Source organism: Myotis nattereri (assembly GCF_964212035.1).
Source record: "Myotis nattereri genome assembly, chromosome: 3".
NCBI lineage: Eukaryota > Metazoa > Chordata > Mammalia > Chiroptera > Vespertilionidae > Myotis > Myotis nattereri.
The window spans coordinates 164,576,087-164,600,927 of record NC_138077.1 but is presented as its reverse complement, the minus strand read 5'-3'; the positions used below and the strand labels follow the sequence as shown (position 1 = coordinate 164,600,927).

Genomic DNA, 24,841 nt, shown 5'->3' with positions numbered 1-24,841 from the left:
CATATACCAAGGCCAGTTTAAGATTTCACCAGGGGAACTCCCAAGGTTTCAAACCAACAATGACTATATATATACTAGAGGACCGGGGAACAAAAATTTGTGCACTCGGGGGGGGGGGTCCCCTCAGCCCAGCCTGTGCCCTCTCGCAGTCTGGGACCCCTCGGGAGATAACGACCTGCTGGCTTAGGCCTGCTCCCTGGTGGCAGAGGGCAGGCCCAATCCCTAGGTGCAGTCCCTGGTCGGGCTAAGAGCAGTGCCAATTGGGGAGTTGGGGTGCCGCCTCCTGTCATGCACAGAGCAGGGTGGATTGGGAGGTTGCAATGCCACCCTCAGTCACGCTCAGGGTAGGGCCTACTGGGGGGTTGGGGCACCACCCCCTGTCACACTCAAGGGGGTTTGGGGCTCCGTACTCTGTCACGTACAGAGCAGGGTCAATCAGGGGGTTGGGGAGCTCTCCCCTGTCACACACAGAGCAGGGCCCATCAGGGGGTTGGGGAGCTCCCCCCTGTCACGCACAAAGCAGGGCCGATAGGGGAGTTGGGGCACCGCCCGCTGTCACACTCAGGGCAGTGCGGATGGGGAGGTTATGGCTCTACCCCATCACACACAGAGCAGGGCCGATCAGGGTGTTGGGGTGCCACATCCTGTCACACACAGAGCCTCAGGGCGATCAGGGGGCTGGGGAGTTCCCTCCTATCAGGCACAGAGCAGTGCTGATCAGGGGGTTGGGGTGCCTTCCCCTGTCATGAAAAGAGCAGGGCTGATAGGGAGGTTCTGGCCCCGCCCCTGTCACACACAGAGCCTCAGGGCAATCAGGGGGTTTGGGCACTGCCCCCTGTCATGCTGATCCCAGTGCCGGGAGGCCTCGCGGCTCCGCTGATCCTGGTGCTGGGAGGCATATTACCCTTTTACTATATAGGATAGAGGCCTGGTGCACGGGTGGGGGTCGGCTGGTTTGCCCTGAAGGGTGTCCTGGATCAGGGTGGGGGTCCCCACTGGGGTTCCTGGCCAGCCTGGGTGAGGGGCTGATGGTTGTTTGCAGCTGGTCACACCCCCTTCAGGGTGGGGGTCCCCACTGGGGTGCCTGGCCAGTCTGGGTGAGGGGCTGAGGGCTGTTTTCAGGCTGGTGGGTGACTGAAGCTCCCAACTGCTCCTTTTTTTCTTTTTATTTTTATTCTGGGCCAGCTTTAGCTCTGAGGCTTTGCTCCAGCTCTTAGGCCTCGGCTGCTGAAAGCAGGTATCTGGTTTGTTTGGGTTCTATAATCAAAACACTGTTTCAACTCCAGCTCTGAGATCCCGGCTGGCTGAAAGCAGGTTTCTGGGGTTTTGTTTAGCTTCTATATTTGTAACAATGTTTCAAACTGCAAGCTCAGAGGCCGGCAGAGGCAGGTGGGGAACGTTGGAGTCCTCCGTCACTGAAGCAAGCAAGCCTCATGTTCGCTTCAAACTGCCTGGCTGCCGGCCGCCATCTTGGCTGGCAGTTAATTTGCATATTTCCCTGATTAGCCAATAGGAAGGGTAGCGGGCGTATGGCTACATATGGCTAATTACCATGTTTCTCTTTTATTAGATAGGATATATATATGGCTAAATGACCATCCAACCATCCGACCAGCTGGTAGGTATAACACACACTGACCACCAGGTGGCAAACGTTCAATGCAGGAGCTGCCAAGCTACAGTGTCTTAACAGCGGCAGTTCTCAGGTGACACACCCGGAACCAGAGAGGAGGGAGCCCGATTCCTCATGGGGCTGGGCAATTCCAACAGGTGGTGGGACCCACCTGCTGGAGGGACCCCGCTCACTCCACAGAACCCCTTCAAGGGACCACAGGAGGTTGGCTCCAGCGCATGTCTGGCTCCTCTTGCCTAGTCCCGCCCCACTCGCCACCTTCTAATTAATTTCCTTTCACTGGGCACAAATCCGTGCACCAGGTTACTAGTAGTTAATAATACTGTACTGTACATTTAAGAGTTGCTAAGAGATTAAATCTTAAAAGTTCTAATCACAAGAAAATAAATGTGTAGTTATGGATGGGCCTAGTCCTGAGCTATCACTGCATTCAACCAATGACCATTTTAACATTTTAGGGCTCTGTAAAACTTTTCCTAGTGCTGATAATTTTTCTTTAATTTTTTAGCTGTTGAAAGTCTGAAATATTTACTGTTGCAGAACAATGACTTGACTTTCCTAATATAGTGGACATTTTAATGTGCTTTTTGACCATTATAGCTCTTTCCTTCTTTATAACTTTTGAGGAAGGCAGGCCTATACCTTGTGATGCCATGTTATTGCCCATAAGCTCAACTCGGAACAGAAGTGTGGTGTCTTCCTCTTCCAGCATGAACCTTTCAAGGCTTTATGAATCATGAAAAGGATGTTAACATTAGATTAAGATGTGCTGGTCTTTATAGAATATGGCTCTATGCTGTAGTCAGATGGACTAACTACTCCCAAGATATTCATTAGTAAGTATAATTTTGAAATATCTGTACCTAAATTCCTATTCAAAGATCCACCAAGGGAAATAATATTTGTTGAGGTTTGACTCAGGAAGGACAGGTTCTAAAATTTACTCATAGATGAACTAGCATCTTATTGATTTTATCTTTCGATTTTTTAATAATGTTTTAACTTCCCTGTACTTTGGGCTATATTGAAACATGTTATAAGGAACAATCTTATGAAAGAGTACTGTGAGAACTACACACTTCCTGTTGAGTTGCTCCTCATAGCTCGCAGTGATATTCTGAGATGACTCAGTGGAAATCCTTCTCCATTCTGAGTAACAGGATCAAGGAAGTAAGAACTGTAAGTTTTAACCTTATGGTCCATGAAATGAATAACTGATCCAGTTTCTCTTGTTGTGTCAGCTCCTATAAATCTTAGAATTATTTTTTTACCAAGCTTCAAACATATATAGAAATCATGTTACAAATGTTATGGTCTAACCTTATCATTTGCTTCAGATTTCTCCTATTTATCTTGATTTACTAAATACTTCTTTAAAAGCTGCTTTAAATCCCTTCCAATATAAAACAGACTGTTAATAATAAATTGTGTTTGAATGCATTTTCTTTCCACTCTACAAAGCCTTTCTCAAAACAATGAGTAAGCCTAAGGCAAGGATCTAACATAGTCATAGTTTAGGGTCTTTGGGAAGTGAACAATAAAATGAGATGGAGTTGACAGTACAGGATATTTATTAAGGGATATCCTTGTGATAAATCCTTGGAGAAGGAAGAAAGTGGGATTGAACAGAGCAAGATGATAAACTGCAGTACATACTGCTGAACAGCTTCAGCTGCCTATGGCCAAATGACCCATCAGAGTCACTTTCCTTAGGCTGAAAGAGAGGGGCCTTTATGCTTCCTGCTCAATCAGTCATCAGATACTGGTTGCTCTAGGCAGAGGTTGACTTTGGGCAAGGTGGTTCTCTAGGCTACCTTCAAAAGGGTTGACCATTAAATACCATTTGCTAATGTCATTTGCTTGACACCTTGCAAGCCCATCCTTGTAAAGAGAAGCATAGCACACCATCTATCACTGAACAATTAGGTAACTTGATTTATTAGCAACATCCTATATAATAAAAGCCTAATATGGTAAGTGTCCAGTCGTCCATTTGGCTGTTCAACCAATCAAAGAGTAATAATAGTATGCTAATGATATGCTAAGGCTGCTCTACCGCTCACTATCACATGCATTGACCACTAGGGAGCAGACAGTTGACTGGTCAGCCAGTTGCTATGACGTGCACTAACCACCAGGGAGCAGACGCTCTAACCAATAGGTTAGCTTACTGCTGGGGTCCAGCTGTTCAGGAGTGAGCAAGATGGGCCAGACATGTCCTGGAGCCCTCCCGCGGTCCCTCCCTGGCTGGCCAACCTCTCACATCCCTCCCTGGCCCTGATCATGCACCAGTGGGGTCCCTCGGCCTGGCCTGCACACTCTCACAACCCAGGACCCTTCAGGGGATGTCGGAGAGCCGGTTTCAGCCCGATCCCGCAGGACAGGCTGAGGGACCTCACTGGAGCACGAATTCGTGCACTGGGTCTCTAGTATTACTTATAAGAAATTTTTTCACTGAGTTTGTTAGCTAATTTCTAACCCTTTAAGCAAAACCCAAATTCACCACATTCTTCAAATTCCATAAGTACATGCATTGTTCGGCTCAGTTGGTGAAAGAAAATAAAGCACACTTGCAGGGTAAATACAAGATGTCACTGTCTGAAAATTGTTTTGTATGGTGCACAATGGAAGTGTTCTACAAATGCTATGAATATATGTTTTTAATTTTTTAACTGAAATCTTTTTGACCTTTCAAATCAAAAGCTAATGATCACAATGGATTTTTTACTTATTTATTTTTTGGTCATCTGTCTGTTTGGTTTTGACTGCCATGGACCTTAAGACCTTCTGAGGCCTCATCTTTCCAATGAGAACATTAGAGTTTAGAGAGGCTTGATAATTACCCACTTCATGAAGAAAATTTTAGAATTGAATCCAGGTTTTCCAACCCATATCCCACTGTTTTTTCTCCCTCATTGCTCCATTCATTAGAGCTATTGATATTAATAGCTCTAATAAATCAATAGCACCAACGAATTTCCCATGCACAATGTCAGCCTTGGCATGATATCCCGTTTATTCCCCCTTTCTAAAATGATTTTAAGTAGCTTCTTTGAGTACATAGTTGCAACAATTAAAGATGAGCTTTATTTTTTTATCAGCCAATGTTTGTTTGACATCAGTGATTACTACCCTTCTTTCAATTGCTAAATTTCTTTTTCTTGGTGAGTAAAGGCTTAACAAATTGTTTGGCAAAGAACATACACTTCAAAACTATCCAGATACACTGAGCACCAGACAACAGAACAAATTCAGAGACTGAAGAGATGAGCACATCAGTTTATTTCCGTTCTTTGAGAGGAAATGCAGCTTAAGCAGGCTTGACTTTTCATGACATTTGCTAAGTTCTTGAATTGACTGACAAGCCTATTAATGGATTCCCTGAACTTTATTAATGTAATTGGAAAACTGCTCACATGCCAATCAACTTCTAATAAGTAATTATGCTCATAAATATGTAAAATTATTAGCTTTTAATTTGTCCCAAGCACATGCTTTCAACATAGTAACCAATTTTTCTTCTAGAGGAACAAAACGTAATACTGGTAAAACATTCAATGAGTGTGTTCCTAATACGCATTCCCTGAAGTGGTACTCAAAAGTTCACCATCATCAAATGGCCAGCAAAAAAGAATGCCAGAGTAAGGCGTGCGACAGCTTTTAAAATGTGCATAATATTAAACAATCTATGTAACATAAGGTTATAAAGAAATCCTATGGAAATCAAACAAGTTTCTAGGCAGGCTTATATATCCATAATCTGGTGTAAAAATCTCCTCCAAACATGGAACAAGAAAGAATGAGAAAAAATGAAAGAGGAAATATTCATGATCTAAAATACATCATTTAAATCTAAGCAAAAATTTTGTATCTCAAGTCACTCAAATATATTATTTTCTAAGTTTACTTTTTCTTATGTAATAAGAATCTTTTGTAGTCTCTGAGCTAGAAACACAAGTCAAAGGGCACTGCACTACAGAAGAGAATCAGATTAGGCCTAGATACAGAAGAAATGTGTTTCTGACTTATAACCTCATGTTAGTTTTTGAAGCTGGACAAAATCCTGCCCTCTGGAATCTCTGGATAATCTCTGAATAAAGGTGGGCTTTGGTGAAAAGTACTATCTTCTCCTATGCTTTTGAAGGAGGGGTTTCTTAGAGTTAGCAATGATTAAAATAAGAAAAGCCAATGAGAAAATTCACTGATTTAATTCTCCATTATATTTTCTTCCTTAAAGTTAATAGCTTAATTAATAAATTTAATTTTTATCACAGTTAAAATATTTACTAACAATGGAAGTTGTATTTGAATTCAGGTTTACATGTATATAAGGAAATAGATTAACAATATTTTCCAGATATAAGCCATTTGCATAAATTAACACTTATTAGTAGTGTAAATTATTAGAAGGGTTAACTCAGAGGTAGTACAAATAACTTGCTTACTCAGCATTCCTGTTAGGAATAAAACATGTATTCACTGGCACCACATTATCATACAATTTGTTATTAATTTTACTTAGAAATGATGCAATGTCATTTTGAGTTCCACAACATAATATTTCTATGCAACCAAACCATGATTAATCTAAAACGCATGAGGAAATAATGTAAATGGCAAAAATATACATTTTCCATTCTATTTGCATTATAATTTCATTTTTCTTGAGAAGCATTTGTGTTCAGAATAAATATGCTCTTACATTTTAGTGTTCAAGAAAAATAACATAATTTGATGATTCTTTTTGTATTTGGAGATTGCAAGTTAGCTAGCATGATTTATGATCTACTGAAAGTATGGCAAAGTAGAAAGCATTGTGTACCATATTTTTTCAATTACTCTATATTTAAATTAAGCATTTCTAGAAGGCTGCTTCTTTTCATTGTAACTTTAATCAAAGTAAACAGAAATTGGATTGAGACAGAATGTTGGAAACCTGTAGAATTACTTTTAAAGAGTTATTCTCCATATTTTAAAAAGTTCTAATATTTTAATGTATCCCTCATGGGTTATCAGATATTTATTTTAATGTATCAATCATGGGTTCTCAAAGATTTATTGAAGGGGTAACTCAAAGGAAGATAAGAAGTGAATCATACACAAAAAATCACAATGTGATGTGAATTGATTTTATCTTGGTATGTGGTGATTCATATGACTATAATACCCATTATACTTAATGGAATCTAGGAACATAAATCCCTGAAGACTATGACCACATGTCTTTCAACATTGTCAGTTACTTCTGAATAATTTTGCTATCTAAAGATTGAACATTTCTGCCCTAGCTGGTTTGTCTCAGTGGGCAGAGCGTTGGCCTGCAAACTGAAAGGTCTCAGGTTCGATTCCAGTCAAGGGCACATGCCCAGGTTGTGGGCTCGATCCCCAGTAGGGGACTTGAGGGAGGCAGCCGATCCATAATTCTCTCTCATCATGGATGTTTCTATTTTTCTCTCCCTCTTCCTTCCTCTCTGAAATCAATAAAAATGTATTTTAAAAAATAAAATATAAAGATTGAACATTTCTAAGCATAGTCCCTCCCAGTAGAGCAGTTATGGAAATGCATACCTTGCACAGTTAGATGCACCTGCATTGTTCTCGGCGTATGTTGAGTCTGAACAGAGCACGTGTATGGGCCATCATCTGTCACATCCACATTTTGTATCTGGAGACTGTAGTCCCTTTTATTCAATGTTGAAATTGAAACTCGAGGATCCACGGACCACTTATCACCTCCCGCAAAAATAATACTTGACCGGTTCAGCCAGGCACCCTTTGAAGCTCCATCTTCCAAATAACACCTACAAATTACCAGAGACAGAACACTATTAATCAAATGAAAATGAGAGACATTATCTTTGTTCTGACTGTATTCTCATCTGATGAATTATAGCACTTCATCACATCCTAACATCAGACATAAACACGGGAAACATGAACACACTGGTAGGTCTCCATTCCCAATACAAATGTGAAACAATACCTGCATACAGTTTTGTTTTGTGAGAGCATGTGTGCGTGTGTTTTCATTGAAAGCCAGTCAAAATCAGTTTTCATTCTTTCTGTGTGACAAGTAAATTTAATAAGGCTAAATTAGTTCATGTAACAATTTCTGCATTAAAACACATTCTGTTCTTTGAAATAATAAGTAGGAAAGGTGTACGAGTCAGCCTCTTTCAACCCAATCCAATTCTGAATATAATGTACCAGATGCAGAAAGCAAAGCATAGAATAGTATCATAAACATGTTTATTTTTAAAATCTCCTGCATTTTCAGAGTGGTAAGTTTGCACACTAAAATTATAAACTGCATTTCACTGATGATATTGCTGCTGTAATTAAAGTATCAATTTTAGTAGTAAATTTTTGCTGCCTTTTCAATGAACCAACCAGCAGCTTTTCCAGGTAGCATTCATTTATTCAATAAACATTTATGAAGCATCTACTACTTATGGGTTAAAAAAAAAGATATTATCCTTGCTCTTCTAAATGTTTAGTCTAGTAAGGAAGCTAACCAAACAATGTAGTTAATACTGTCCATTAATAAAAAATAATGTTATTAATTCAAGCTAAGGTCCATGAGAGACAAAAGAGGGTTACTTGACTCAGTAAGGGTGTTGGGGTATAGTAAATGGCTTTCTGAAATAGGATAGGACAGGAAATGCCCGAGCTAAAGCAGTGAGAAGTGGAAGACGTAGCTTTTTAGACAGAGGTGCTATACATGGGCAACACCAGGGAAAGGTGAGAGAAACAGGCATTCCCAGGATGTACAAATAAGCATGAGCTATAAGGGAAAGATGAGAGAGGCAACTGGAATGGTGAACTGGAACCAGAGGATGATGATAGTAAGCATGATGACAGTAGATTTTGAGGCCAAATTTGAAGCCATTTATTCAAAGTTGTACTCTGTAACAAGATTCAACTATCTAGCTTTGAATCTGATAGAAGTCGGGCACATCAAGACTTAGAACAGAAGGCTCTGGTCATATGTCAGTGATTTTGCTGAGGCCTGGAATTCTGTTTCATCTGGAAAACATTCTGATACAAATTAAAGACTGGTTCTCTTAAATGAGTACAAAGCGCAGCTACAGAATGAAAATACACACACATCGAAATAGTTTGACAGCATTTCGACAGAACACCTTGGAGGACTGAACACAGTGTTTGAGATTGCTCCAAAATTGCAAGCTGAATGCAGCAGGGGTAGGTTGCTGCCAACTGCATGAAACTAATCAGTGGGTGAAAAAAATAACGAACAGGGTACATTGCAGAATCACATTTGTAGTCAGCTTCACCATCTACAGAATCCAAACTAGTGGAAGTCATGAAGGTCACTGTTCATTGAAAAGTTTTTCTTTATATATGTAATGAAGAAAATAAAACCCACTTTAATGATATAATCAAACAATTATAGTGTATCTCTATTCTTTTAAATATGCAGAAAGAAGATAGAGGATGCCTATTTCCATTTCACAAGATCGCATTTATACTTTTGGGTACAATACTAACATACCACTACCAGGGTTGTGATAATTCCAGGTTTGTATTTACCATCTGGATTTGTGAAGTTTATTGTGTGACCTCTCCATTCATGGCCTTCACACAGTATCTGGTGCTCATAACAACCCTGTAGTGCATGGATTGCTATGTCTAATTCATCACCAGGAAATAACTGGAACTTTGGTTATATGACTTGCCTTAGCCACACCAGTAGTGAGTGGCAAAGTTGAATATATAATTGAGTCAAATATTTCTGCATCCAATGCCCTTTCCACCATAATGCATGCAGATCAAAGACTTTTCAAATAGGTTTCAGAAATGGGAAGAGTATTAGAATGTTGCAGATATTACTGCAAGTAATTTCTTATTTACTGAATATGACCGACTACTTAACCTGTCCTATTCTAAAGGAAGCAGAACATTAATTATTAATGGATATTTGACCATGAAAGTCTGATTTTGAACACTCTGCTCTGCATTTCCCTCTCCCTAGAGGCAGAAGCAGCTTTTCCTTTATGTGGGGGGTATGAGAGAACCACAGAGATTAACTAGCCTTTAAACACGAGTGCTTTCATAGAGCTGATCTGGGTTGTAACTTCTAGTCTTAGCATAAGCACTGTTCCTCTGTTCTGGCATGTCAGGGACCATCAGGAAGAATAGAAGTTATGTTCTACTGTGAAATTAAAAAAAAATGAGCCCTTATGTCCTCTGGGTTTAGGTAACTATATTTCATAATTGCTATTGGCCCCAACTCAAAGCTTTTGAAGACATATATTAGAAAAATCCTCAAATGAGACTCAGAAAAAAAGAAGGAAAAAAAAACACACATTTTTTTGTATTATTTCCTCGGATCGCTGCATAATTATTATCAAATTATACTACTGAGTTAGAACTTAAATAACTCGACTATAATGGATTTCATAAATTGGAAGTAGCAAATCGTTCTATTTCATAAAAATCATAAGATACTTATATAGGGTTTATATATTTTAAGGTCAACTATAATATGATTATATAAAATATATGAAAAAGGCCAAACAAATAAATCTATTCCTTGAGAATAACACCTATGTCCTCTACCTCCACATTCACCCTATTTTTTTCCCTTTACAATACAAAGGATTCTGCCTGGCATGTGTGCTGTATTAAGAAAGAATTCTGGAGGGAAGGAAGGAAGGTATCATGAACAGAGCCAGTCAGCGTGAACTCTTAACTGTGATGATAGACTATGCTATGTATTCTTAGAGCTGGACATCAGCAAGGGTGAGAGATTCTACCTGTTTAGGATGGAGTAATTCCTGTGTGAGGGAGAGGTTGGTGAAACAAAGATAGTCATGTAATTAATGAGAGCAGTATAAAGCCATAATTCTAGGTAGCACACTCAGATCTTTTTATCCTCTCCAGATTTCTAAACGGAATATTTTAAGAGCCAGTGAGTTTAGGATCCCTGTAAGTATAGATAATAAAATAATAATAAAAATGTTTAATAATGAATACATCCTTTAACTGAGTATGGCATGAATTTTCTTGAAAGTGTTTTATTTCTTTTTTAAAAAAAATCTTCTCCATTATCTACTTTATAGGGGGATGAGTGAAGCAGTTCAAAAATACACTCCTCAGCATAAGCTGTGTTAGCACCATGACAAATACTTCAATTTTCAGTCAATCATCCAGGTGTTTTGTATACATAGTTCCAAACATCTGGTTGTTAGAAATATGACAGCTATGTGGGGAGGATGGGTGAAGGGATGAGGAAAAAAAAGAGAAAGAACCCATTGACCAGGACAACAGTGTAGTGATTATAGGTGGGTGGAGGTGGAAGAGGGTATAGGGAGAATAAATGATGATGAAAAAAAAATAAAATTTAATGTTGTTTCATAATTTTTTAAAAAAATAAAGAAAGAAAATAGCTGGAATATTTATTTTATTTCACGATTGTTAATTATATCAACCCAACTTTGGGTTGATAAATCAACCCAAAGTTAATACTTTTCTAATCAGAATTGCATTTACTTCTGAAGTCTCTGAAGGAGTGCCTTTATAAATGACATTACCACATATTAGCAGGCCCCTAGTTTGGGAGTAATAAGTTCTATTTCATATGCTACTAGCTGATCAAACTGATATTGGAATATTCTAACTGACTCTGTCTGTGATATTATCACCTGTGGTGATTAAATACGAAAGTTGGACCTCAGAGAGTTTAGTAGAAATTAGCATACTTAGGTTATTTATTATTTTGTAAAGCTCTATTAGGGAAAAAGCCTATAGCTACTGAGGAATGATTTGTTTCACTTTCATATCTCTAATGCCCTATAACACATTCCAAAAACATAATCCTTAGCACCATTACCAGTATGCTACACACCAGGATTTATTCAAGTTTATGGAAAGAGACCAGCTTTTCTCTAGACACGGTGATTAATGAAAGTTCTCATCAAAGGTACTAACTAAAAAAAGAAGAAAATTTCTTTTATTAATTTCCCTTGGATTCAAAACTATGCCATGTGAAAACAATATTGCTGTGAAGAAACTGGCTAGCTACCTTCATGGCTGTCTTTTCATGGTATCACAAAGTTCTAAATTTGACAGGAGAACTTTTAAAAGAATACAGAGAAAATAAAATAAATTCAGAACCCATACAACCTCCATGGTAATTCTTGCATGCAAAGAGAGCATTGAGATCCTGAAGTCCAGGCCACAATGAAAGGAAGTAAAGCACAGATTAAAAGAAACAGAACAAATTCTATCTCTCTTTTACTTGTCTTTATTTTTAAGGCACTCTCTTTCTTAATGTCTTTCATGCCAGTTATTCACTTTATAACATCACAGGTAGACATAAACATAGAGATAGAGATGGAGATGGAGAAAGAGATAAAGATGATAGAGATAGAGATAGAGATCAATGTATATTAATATAGATAGACATGTGTATACATATATACATAAATAATTTTATGATTATATATTTAATATTTTCCAGATAATAATATCATTATATATAACATAGTGATTGACTTAATACTTTAAGTTCTCTTTTACTACTATTATGACAAAATCTTATTTGTAGCAGAAACAATTATTGTTAACTTCTATTTCTTGGCAGGTGTAGGAGGTATAAGACTTTGTCAAGGAAAACCCACACAATCAACAGTTTGTCCAAATGAGCTTCAGTTACTTAATTAAGTACTCATGCCTTCTAAATAATGAGAATTGCATTTTATATAAATACCTATGTAAAATGTACTTGTGCAGGTAACAGCTAAATACTATTATGTAGAAAATAATAGACTAACATTATTGTCTGCCAAATACTCTTGTAAGGGTATTACATATATTTCTCACTCAATCTTTACACCAACTCTTTGGGACAGGTACTGTAAAGTACTATGATAATGCTTATTTTACAGAGAGGAAACTAAGATACAGAGAGGTTAAGTAACTTATTGAAATGACTTTCTTATTGAAATTTGTACTGTATAGAAATAACTTTATTATGACAAAATTCAATTAAACCTTCAGGCATAAGCTATCTAGTAATATCAATGATACATGTACAGTGATTTTTAGAATGGAAATTATGATATGTGGGGCATATTTTACTTCATGTAGCATAAAAAAGAAAACTAATTTCTAATTTTTTAGAGAATGAAATCCATTTCCTTTATATTTCCTTCAGGCACTTCTTTATAATAATAAAGACATATTAAAATATATTGGTAAGAGACTGAAAGTTATCAGCTAGTTCCTAATTATAAGAAAAAATCTCAAACAACTTAAATATTTTAATATTTTAAATCAAAAGAAAATAATAAATACTTTTCAAGAAAAAAAATAAAACTTCTGCTTTTTTTTTTTATGAGATCTAAACCTAATTCCTAAAAGATGGGAACTTTAATGCAATCAAATTATAGTGTAAATTTATGTCTTTTAGTCTTACTTTACTCTGCAATTTAAATTATTTAAGTCTTTATTAAAAATAATATTTACTCAACATTTTCAATGTCTAGGAAATCATTAAAAGTTGGTTTTGGATTAATCACTAAATTTTAAACATTAAATTCACTTATTTCAACTTGTAATTAAACCATATGTTTCTATAATACTACAATTTTATTTATCTTACTCTTTCCACTAGCTTATGTAAGTTGAGCCTCCATGTAAGCAAAATATCAATGTTTAGTAATGGCAACACCAAGGAGTTTTTACGTTTAGAATACTTGAATACATTATTTGTAAAACATTCAACATATAAATTAGCATTTATGAAGTAAAATAAGTATGGGTAAAGAGAGCCTGTACCTTATCCTATATAATACAGAGGTAATATGCAAACTGACCATCACTCCAACACACAAGATGGCCGGCAGGGGAGGGCAGTTGTGGCGATCGGGCCAGCAGGGAGGGTAGTTGGGAGGGGCCAGGTCTACAAGGGAGGGAAGTTAGGAGCAACCAGGCAGGCAGGGGAGCAGTTAGGTGTCAATCAGGCTGGCAGGGAGTGGTTAGAGGGTGATCAGGCTGGCAGGCAGAAGCAGTTAGGGGCAATCAGGCAGTCAGGCAGGTGAGCGGTTGGAAGCCAGCAATCCTGGATTGTGAGAGGGATGCCCAACTGCCCATTTAGGCCTGATTCTGGTGGGATCGGGCCTAAATGGGCAGTCGGACATTCCTTGAGGGGTCCCAGATCAGAGAGGGTGCAGTCTGGGCTAAGGCACACACACCCCTGTGCAAGAATTTTGTGCACTGGGCCTCTAGTAACTAAATAAAATAGAAAAGTCTGATTGGTAAAATGACTTCATTTTCAGCCTACTACTGAGGTCTAATCATCATCATCTTGTCTTGATAATAATAATAAAAAGTTTCATTAGCTGATTGATAACTATGAATGGACTAAGAGGAATGGAAAATACTTTAATGCTTGATCACATTTAACATTCACAGAGCCTTTTGAGAGGTAGGTAGATCTTATCTTCACATTAAGAGTGGTGCACGCACGAATGCAGGCTTGATGAATGAGGCAGAGATTGTAAAAAGGACAAGGTGTTACATATTGAGGAAGTTAGTTTAGGACTAGCTTTTTTCAAATGACTTTAAGCATGAATAGAATTGGAAAATGTTTCTGTCGTTTCTACTTTTTGTTTTTGAATCCAACTAAACCAGCTTGCTTTCTCCCATGTGGACTTGAATGTGAGATACTTGGATCTGGAAGGGCTTCAAGATTTCTGTGAACTAGCAGGTGCTCTGAACCGCTGTGGGGAGAATTCTGTCTGCAGTGCTGCTCCCTGGCAGATGCTTCCTGGAGAAGTTGGACTTTCACCTCAGGAGCTATAAAGGGAGTGAGCACTACATTCAAAATGCATGCAGGAGACGTTTAAAGTAACTGCATCTGAGAGGGAGAGTCGAATCAGCCCAGAGAAGTGTCCCGATAAAGCGCTAAGCTCCAGGCACACCTTGCTCTTCCGTCCTCCCGGGGAGAAAGCCAGTACAGACACCTCATTCTCAGAACCAGGGAAAAATAACATGGAGTTCTGCATCAAACAGTATCAGCAACTCTACTTCCTCGCATCAGCCATCTTTGTGTCTAAGTCATTTAGAAAGTGTTCTATGTGCATATAAATACAACTAATAAAATAAGAAACATAAAAAATACACAGAAAGGTATATACTTCTTTATAGCATTGGTGAATACGGACATTTAGATAATAAAGAAAAATTATAAGAATCATTCTCTCTATGTTGATCTTTAAACTTTCTGCTGGTCACTGCTGGGTTTTTCTTTCATTTTTTTCTACTAAAATATATTCTGAACACAAATTTTATTTTATGAATAAAAATGGATGCACAGTACAATTAATTGAAGCCAGACTTGCAATAATTAACTAACGTAACCATTAATCCATGTGTATATGTCCTCTTCTGATGAAATTGACTAAACCATATTTCAATATGATCTATGCCTTCAAATATATGAGGCAATGTACCTCAGAGGGAAAAAAACAAAATGCAGTTTGGTTATCCATGTGCTCCTTGAAAACAAATTTAAACTGATTATATTTTTGCAAAAGATGTTAAATGTTAAAAACAGTCTTCAATTTTAACTCTCAGCTAGATCATATGGACAATTCTTGGAGGCTGCACATAATGTAGCGAGTTTAATATTGGAGTGCAAATGTCAGCTTTCTTGTGCACTATCCCTGGAAACTGGAGTAAACTTTACTCACCTTAGGTTTCTTACCTTTATCATGGGGTTAGTAAAATTATTGATCTAAAATCATTATTATGAAAATTAAAATACTTTTTTTAACATGTCCAGGATGGTGCCAGGTACCTGGTAAGTGTGTAAATAAAGGCAACTTTTATTAACCTACCTTCCTATGGTTGACTTTGTTTAAAAAACAAGACAAACAAACTACCACCATCATCAATGACAACAAAAAGCCTGTGCTATAAAATATAAATGCAAGAAGGAAAATGAGGCATTTGCAGAGCTTTGTTTATCTACATTATCATAGTATAGGGCTGGTTCACAAGAAATGATTTTGCAGATAGATGAGTCATTACATCCAGAAAAGCTTTTCTTCCATTCGTACTTCCCAATCTTAAAGCAGAACCCACATAGAAAAAGAGAGCTTTGGTGTTATATTTTTTTAATTGTACTTTGAAATTTATATAAATGTCTGATCGCTATGTTGTACCTCTGAAACCAATCTAGTATTGTATGTCAACTATAATTTAAAAAAAATAAAAATTACTTCTCACTTAGTAAAAAGCATATATATTGAGACTCAAAACTTAAGTTTAGAAACCAACTCCCTGGTTTACTAGAAAGTTAGGGGTCAAGTAACTCAATCTCTATTAAAGCTTAGTTACTTGCAACATGGAGATAGTATTACCTGTTTTATGTAAGTCCTATCTATAATAATAAAATTGTAATATGCGAATTAGACTGGACAGCCTTCTGGACATCCTTCCGAATGACCTTGCAGATGAAGCCACATCAGTGGGAGCGCCCAAGCCCCTTGCACAAATTTCGTGCATTGGGCCACTAGTTTAGTATAAGATCAGTTGAGTCTGTGCCTGGAAGGTAAACTTGTAAACTTATAAAGCAAAATATAAGTGTAAATATTTTATAATTATGATAAGTTTTATGAGTTAATTTTCCTCAGAACTATAGGACATGGTTATAATTCTCCACTTGGAGATTTCATGGGCATTGGGATCTTCCAAAGTTCAGTGAGATGAAGTAAAATGGTACCAATTTGTTTTCTCTTTGCTTTCAGGATCAATAAAATGATTTTCTACACTATGGAAACTATTTTACATTTTTCAATTACCTAAAATTTTTATTATAAGCTAAGTTCCTTGTAAAAGTTATAATTTTTGATTGTTATTATGGCTATTTAAAAATTAAGCTGTTAATTCTTTCATGTATCCAAGAAAAACTAATAACATAGTGATTTGATATTCGCTATCATCCACTTGCAAAATAATGAACAAGCTCTAGTCTAAAATAAATGCTATATTGTTTCTTTTTCTCCTAGACCTCATATTTTCATTCTACTTCTACCATACAGTTTGAGCTCAATCAAATTTTATTTTTTTAGCTCTTTTATTGATACCTTATCTTCTTTGCAATAAAATTAAATATATAAATTGGCTATTAAAAATTCTTATGACTGTAAGAATTTAAATGTAAAAATACATTCTGGATAAAGTTAGTTTTACAATTATTGATAGCATACAATTGATTAAATTATATTAAGCATTCTGATAAATATTTATTAAATTTTGTGTTTTACTTTGTGTATTTAATGCTGGATGTCTTAATTAGGTGGTATTATCTAGACACATGGACAAACTTTTTTGAGTAAACATACTATACTAGAGACCCAGTGCACAAATTCGTGCATAGGTGGGTCCCTCGGTGTGGCCTACAGGGATTGTGCCAGAACTGGCAGTCCAATGCTGCCTGCCACTCCTGCCTGCTGCTGTTGCTCATCCCAGACCCGCTGCACCTGCTGCGGGCTCGTGCCCAGTCAGTCCTGATCGGGAGAGGCTCACACTGCCACAGTGGCACTCACCAGCCATGAGCCCTGTGTCTGGCACCTGTCCCAGGAGGGAGGGGGGATGGGAAACAATTGGCCCTCTGGGTGGGTGGTGGGATGCCCTTGCTGGCCTTAGATCCGGATCCATCCTGCTGACCTTCCTGCCGATTGTCAGGAATCACCTGGTGGCTGCTCTTTTATCGTTTCTTCCTTGCAGAGCGTCTAAGGATGGAAGCGGCCACGGTGCCTGAGGCTGACTTCCAGAAGGCTAGCAAGCACTGGCCCACTGGTTCCTGGCCTATTCTTCAGAGATCGGACCTATAGGACTACTGAGGGAGTGAGTGGCTGCTGCCGGGCTGGTGGGCCACAGGGATGGGTTGCTCAGCTGAGTGGCACTCCGCTGTGGGAATTCACTGATCACCATGGGGCAGCTCCTGCATTGAGTGTCTGCCCCCTGGTGGTCAGTGTGTGTCATAGTGACTGGTCAACCAGTTGTTCAGTCATTCTGTCGCTTAGGCTTTTATATATATAGATGCTTACATGACTCTGAGTCTAGAATTAATTTTGATAAAACCAGTTTTCTTAAATTAGACTATGGGAATGGAATGAGTCCTGTTATAGAGATGTCACTCAAATCTTTTACTCCATCAGAGACATGCAAATAATGTCACCAAAATCATTCCTAAGGCTCTGTCAGTTTATAACCCTATTATAACTTCCTGCCAATATGTTGAAAAGCAATTTGGAAATTATCTATTCATCGTCTCAACATCAACACCAATATTTTAAATAAACTCCTTGTTTTATTGTGTGAAAGTTTTATACTTTGGGCCATGCTCCGTGATATGTTCCAAAGATTTTGTGAAAGAAGATTTAAAAGCAGGAGGTATGAATTGGAACAAATCCAACCACAGACCTACTCTCACGAAGGTCACTTTTAGGGGAAAATATATAAAAAATTAAGAACAATAAAATTTTAAAAACTGTCAGTTCCTACATAAACCTTGGAAAATCATTAAACACCCTTTGGGTATTTATACCACAGTTTAAAACATTTTGATATCTAAAATTCTATATTTCGTGTCTTTTTCTGCTGTTCAGCTATTGAACTCACTCCTTATTTAAAGATATCAGCATATTTGTCTCCAATTTTTCTCCTTTTCCAACTTCAGATTCTATCTGCTTTGGGGTAAGGAAAACAGAAGACTGGATTTGTGTGAGAATTATTGGAATGTTAGTTTACAGATTAATTTTAGTACCACAAAGTCGTTATTTCTAAGAAAAGGTCCTTATTAAATATAATTTCAAAAGGTCTTTCTTTCACTTTCATTGGTGTTTTAAGATTATCCTTACAGTTACTAAAAATCTGTTGAATACAAAACAAAACTTGGTTGAGACAGGCTATATTATAATTGTCCATATATCAGTAAATTAAAATTATTTACCTCATATCTTAAAACTAACAATAATAATATCTGAATTTTGCTGAATTCCATGAGTTTGATTATTCATTTGTATTTCTTAATATTTAAACACACTTGAAAATTTTAAGCCAGTACCCATGGATTTTAAATATTTCTTTTTAAACATAACCTTGGTAGTCTCTTCTCCTTTTGAGAAATCTAAAATATACTTATCTTTCTAGAAGATCAACTCTTTTGTTATTATTAAATTTTTGATACCTCAAGATATGTGTGTGTATTTCAAGAGCTGTGTTTGTGTATACGTGAGTGTGTGTGCGTGGTGTGTGTAAGAGAGAGAGAGAGAGAGAGAGAGAGAGAGAGAGAGAGAGAGAGGAGACATTTGATGCAAAAACTGATAGGAAATGAAAATGAATATTTATAATTATAAGAATGGAAATTTTGAATATGTAACCAACATTTAATTTATATTCATTACATCTGACTAGATGCCTACAGAAAATTCCAGAGCCTCCAACTCTTGCTGGAGGATCCATCCAGCAGTAGTCTCTAGTGGACAGCTGGACCTGTCAGATCTCAGTGCCTGGCTGGCTGAGGAAAGGAAGTGCCTCCAAGGGATGTAAAATTCCACTGTGATTTGTGAAAAGCTGAAATTCCAGCCATGAATTTCTGGCTGGGCCTCTGTTTATTAGATCACTGTTTATTCCCTACCCCCATGACTGAATTCTCAAGGTCACAATTCTGTGATATTGGTCATTACCTTCTTGAGCCACTCTAAATAGTGAACCTCAAGAGCCAAGAAGAAAAGTATCACTGTAATGTTCTCTAAAAACAGGTGAATTGGAATCTGGTGAAATGCTAATATGCTTTCTTCAAGGATAACTGTACCCTGATTTCAAACAACATGGGGTTGAATCACAATTCTTCATGATTCCTACTAACCTTAGAAATTTGGGGACTATTTAATTTTTCTTCTAAGTTTTCACACTTGATTCTTTAAAATGAGGAAAATAATATGTCCTTGAATGAGCTATTTTGAGGATTAACTGAAATGTCCCATGTGATAATACCTAAGCACTTAACCTTAAATGCCACTGCTTTGGGAAACTCTTCCTGACATCTCTATTCCATGCCCCAAGGCAGGTTTAATTGACCTCTCCTAAAGTCTGCATTGCCCCAGCACATTAACTATCTTGTTTGTCCCTTGCTGTGAAATAGTTTTTTATTTATTTATTTATTTTAAATGTATTTTTATTGATTTCAGAGAGGGAAGGAGAGGGAGAGAGAGATGGAAACATCAATGATGAGAGAGAATCACCAATTGGCTGCCTCCTGCACACCCGCTCTGGGGATCCAGCCCGCCACCCAGACACATGCCCCTAACTGACATGAAACCCAGGACCCTTCAGTCCACAGGCTGATGCTCTATGCACTGAACAAAACCGTCTAGGGCTGAAATCGTTTTTTAAATCAGTTATTAACTATGCTAAATCGTAAAGGGCCCTAGTAGTTGACTGGTTCATTGTGATGTCCTGCAACAAGTGCATTTCTGTCACATAGTTATGCCTAAAATAGAGTGTTAATACTATGAGAACTCTACATAAAGTACTGTGAGAATGGTGCAAAAAAGAAACAACAAACTGCTGGGAACAAGAATGGGGTGGGACTAGCACAGAGCCAGCATTGACATTCACCTTATTCCCATTGTACTTCAAACCTTTGCTCTTGGTTATCCTTAAGGTAAGAACACACAGAAATCTCTGGATTTCCTCCATGGTTCAAAACATGGAATACAGCATGTGGAACAAAAGGCTGTGCTCACTAACTACAGAGGTTACTTGTACCTGCCCCTTCATTTTACCATAAAAATAATTTAGTGATGCAAAAATCTAGCTTTGATGTACTGAAAGGAAAACAAACCTCCATTTGTCTCAGAAAAACAAATAGAAGCCACTCACATAGTGTTGTATTTTCTCAGAACATGTGATCAAAACTCAGGAGCTAGTTTAAATAGTCAGTGAGAAAGCGTCATAAAGAAAACTTACTTGGTACATGAATAAATATATTGTTTAATTATGGGAAAAGCTTACTCATTTGGTTTTAATTTGATTGGAACAATATGCTATTTTTAGATTATTAAACTTTTGATGATCTGCACATGTTGATTTTAAAATATTATTAATGTTTATGTCAATTAGGTCAGAGTTCTTACTTTATGAGAGTAAGTCTTTCACTTCTTAACCAAAGAAAAATGTATTGTTCACTGTCTTTAAAATTATCTGCATTTTCTTGCTGAACACACTAATCATTACTGTTAGTATCATTTGTAGTTAACATAATTCTTATTTGGGTAACATCATTAAACATAATAAATGTATATAGTAGTAACTTAGAGAAAAAAAGAGTAAGAATGGAAATTTAATACATTTTTTTAATTAGAAATATAAGATGTAGTACTTCTGAAATTTTAAGGGTTATTACATTTATTTTTTTTTTCACTTGAGATATTTTCCTCCGCAAAGACTTTTTTGTTCCTGAGCTGGTTTCCTGTGTATGAAACTCCTTACCGTTTACTCTACAATTCTCTACCTTAGCCATTAATCTCTCACATGAAGCTGCCAAAAATCTTTTATGAAAATCAAAGTGTACTATATCCACTTTTCTTATCTTTCACAGCGCATTATTTTCAAGCAGCCCAGCAAGTTAGTTAAGCATAAACTGCCTTGTAAAATTCATGTTGGAAATACAACCACGCTTTCCTCAGCTTTTATTCTGTTACCAATATTCACAATTGTCTTTGCAATCAATACTGAACACATGAGGCTATTGTTTCCTGGCTTGCCTGGAGCTCCTTAATTCATGACTTGCTTCTGATTCTAAAGCATTCCCTAGATGTCATACTATATATACACATGCATCCTTTTATTCTCTCTAATTGGCCTTTCTAATTATGAGCCCTTAAAAAAACTATTATATTTCTATGTTTTCTATAAAACATTAGCTTACCATATGTATGTTTTCAGGATTTCAAATCAAAATTGTATAATTCTTTGACAGTCTACATTAGTTTGCATGTACTTAGTACAAAAGAAAAAAAGATGAATTTAAATATATATGACTTTATGAAGAGCTAATAGGTTTTCAGGTGACATTTTATTGAGTTATGAGCAAATGAATGAATACATTTCCTTTGAAATACACACCCACCCAACAATGAAAGTAAACTATTTTTGCCAAAGCATACTTCAGATTTTTTAAAACCCCAAATTGTCTTACAAATAATGAGAAACATTTATCTTTCATCTTTAGTAATGACTGAAAGTCATGATCATCTGATAGATTCTCAGTGACCCTTGTGAAATGAGTTGGTCATCCCAATCAGTTATTAATGGACAAGCAACAATAGTGGAAAATCACCAATAGTATCATTAAATAAACTCCACTTTATATTTAAACACAGAAAATAAAGTGAAACTGAGCTATATTTGTCTAATCTCATTGAGAAATAATCATGCTTCAAAATGAATTCAAGATTGTTATTTTGAGATAGAGTCTGAGTTAGTTCCCATTTCAACCCCCCTTGGAAATTTACTTTTTAGTTCTAGCTATGTAAGAATACTACAAAATTAAAAGACAAATACAAAAAAAGTCCTTGCTTTCCATAAGCTTACTAATCAAGAATGGAGGATATACAAAATATTTACACCATGATAGACATGATAGAAGTTATATCAGAGACAGACTGGTGTAGAACTTTTAGACGGTGAGAACATATCTTATTGCATTAGAAGAATTAGAAAAACTACTAAAAATAGGGAAGGAGGCAGGCAAAAAGCCACAGAGAAGATAAAGAGGGAAAGCACAAGTCTCCCTTGTGTAGCCTGAGTTGAAGTTAGGATTCTTAAAACAGACAGAATATTAAATTAGAAGCTATTATCTTCACCACCAATCATGAAAGACTAGTCTAACTTGTCAATATAGAAAATTCATACGAGGAGATAGATGGGAGAGCCAAGATCAAGATAAAATTGTTAGTCTTGAAAGAGGTGGGGTGGGGGTTGTCTAGTATAAGACAAGAGTGAACAGATGGCATTCTTTTCAATTGTAGAAACTTGTATATCTAGAAATATCCAAGAACTCCCTAAATTTGGGGAAATTAGAAAGAGGACTTGGCTTGAGGACAGAGATAATAATTATTTTTTAACATATTGCATTTGATACATAGGTACCGTCACCAGGAGGAGATGGTCAATAAGTAATTATAAATGCAGTCATTAGTAAATAGACATATATGGTAATTATTCACAATAGGTGTAAGTATGGTCATGCTGTGGGGCATTATGAATAAAAAGGAGTTTCAAAGACAGAAACTTACAGTGATACCACTAATTTTGTTACTGAGAATGATAGGACAAAAACATATTTTAACATGAAAATCAAGAAAAATTTTAATAAGGAGTGTCTTTATGTGTCTAATACTATAGAGAAGTCAAAAGGGACTGAAAACATGTCATTAACTAGCAGATTACTTCTCAGTACATTTTTGAGAGCTGTTTCAGTGCAGTGATGAAGTAAGGATGTAAGTATTTTAAGATGTTTTAGTGGAGAAGAGAATGAACAGAAAACTATAATTTTATAGTTTTTATAATGTATAGTTCTTTTATAAGAATTAGATTCATGTAAAATTGAAACTTGATAGCTTTCTCAAGCTTCCTCCCTTTCAATCTCATTGCATTTTTATGTCTCTAAGTATTATTTCTTTAGCCTACTACCTATATACAGCAGACTTTCAATAGAGAAAATAGTGACTAATTAGATGATGTTGTGCATCCCTAATCTGTAGCCTTTGAAAGTGTAAATCACAAACTCACACTTTGGTCCTGTTGAATTGGTAAGCATTATTTAATTACCAATAATACTATTCTGAAATTTTATTCAAAGTTTGTCTTCAGCCAACTAACATTTTTGTACAAGTTTCTTTAGAGTCTAGTCAATATTTCTGTCCTCAAAATAATATATTTATTGGATATTTTTTCATCTCATTTAATTTATTTGGATAATTTTAAATGTACAGATGCAGGATAGCATCTGACACCATTTCCTACTCACTTAGGACTTTAGAAAAGATAATGCTTAGATTGTTTATTTCTTTCTCATCATTAAATTTTCAATTAGTGTGTGGGTGGTGGGGTATTTTTAATCCTTAAAATGTATTTCTGTATTTCCTGTCTGTATAAAAAATGGTTATTTAATAGCCAGCTATATTGTGTATTTTTGGAAAGCAAAGACAAACCAAGGAAGGGAGAATTTCTTTAAGGAAAAGGGTTTTGACATGAATTGATTTACTGGTTATAATGAATCCAAATTCTTTATCTTTCTGAAAGAACATGAACAACAGTTCATAAATTCAGGCTTTGAAAAATTGAAAGAGGTATTCTAAAGTTGGTTGGATATAAGCCTAAATAAAATGAAAACATAAAAAAAATTATGCTGACCTAAGCAATTACTGAGATAATTTGCATAAATAATAAACTGAGAATTAATGGACATTACATTGAAGCTGAGAAAAGTGTTTGAATAATCATTATTGTCAAGGATCCATGCTTTTCTGACTTCCAAAAGGGAAATTCCAGGGATCATGATATTACAAACAAAAATCCATACAAGCACATTGCAGAGAATACAAAGTCTAAAAATTAAATCAATCCTAATAAAAGTATTGCAGTCTTGTAGCTGTCAATCACATGTAAATAATCAAATAACGATTACCATCATTTCATCATTAGTGATAAACTAAACACTAATCAACTATACACAAGTACTATATAAAAGCTGAGATTTGGAAGGGCTGCAATGGTAAGATTAGGGGGGAAAAAAACTAATGGCAAAGATTTGTCATCAGAGACCAACACAGAGATCATCCATACCCTCCCACTTCCAGTTACTAAGTACGGATTTGAAAGTTGGGCAGTGAAGAAGGCTGGTAGGGAGGAAAAGATGCTTCACTTGAAATATGGTGTTAGAGGATAGCTCTATGAATATCCTGGACCACCAGAAATCTGAACAAATGGGTCCTAGAAGAATTGAAATCTGAAACATCCCTGGAGGCAACATGACAAAACGGAAACTCTTCTCTTTTGAGCACACCATAAGCCAGGAGGCTTCTTTGTTAAAGATGATAATTCTGGGAAAAGTACAGGCAGTAGGAAAAGAGGAAAAGCAAGTATGAGAGGAATTCACTCCAT

The 24,841-nt window shown here is 36.6% G+C and overlaps 1 protein-coding gene across 4 annotated transcripts in view; it reads right to left on the bottom strand.

The window, feature by feature from the left end:
• NEGR1 (neuronal growth regulator 1) overlaps positions 1 to 24,841 on the bottom strand; it is an 877,124-nt gene that overhangs the window by 536,191 nt on the left and 316,092 nt on the right. For all 4 annotated transcript variants that reach the window (XM_081085888.1, XM_081085891.1, XM_081085889.1 and 1 more), the window contains exon 2: positions 7,202 to 7,434. In XM_081085888.1, the coding sequence (XP_080942014.1) occupies positions 7,202 to 7,434 (233 nt within the window). The remainder of the gene's footprint in view (positions 1 to 7,201; positions 7,435 to 24,841) is intronic.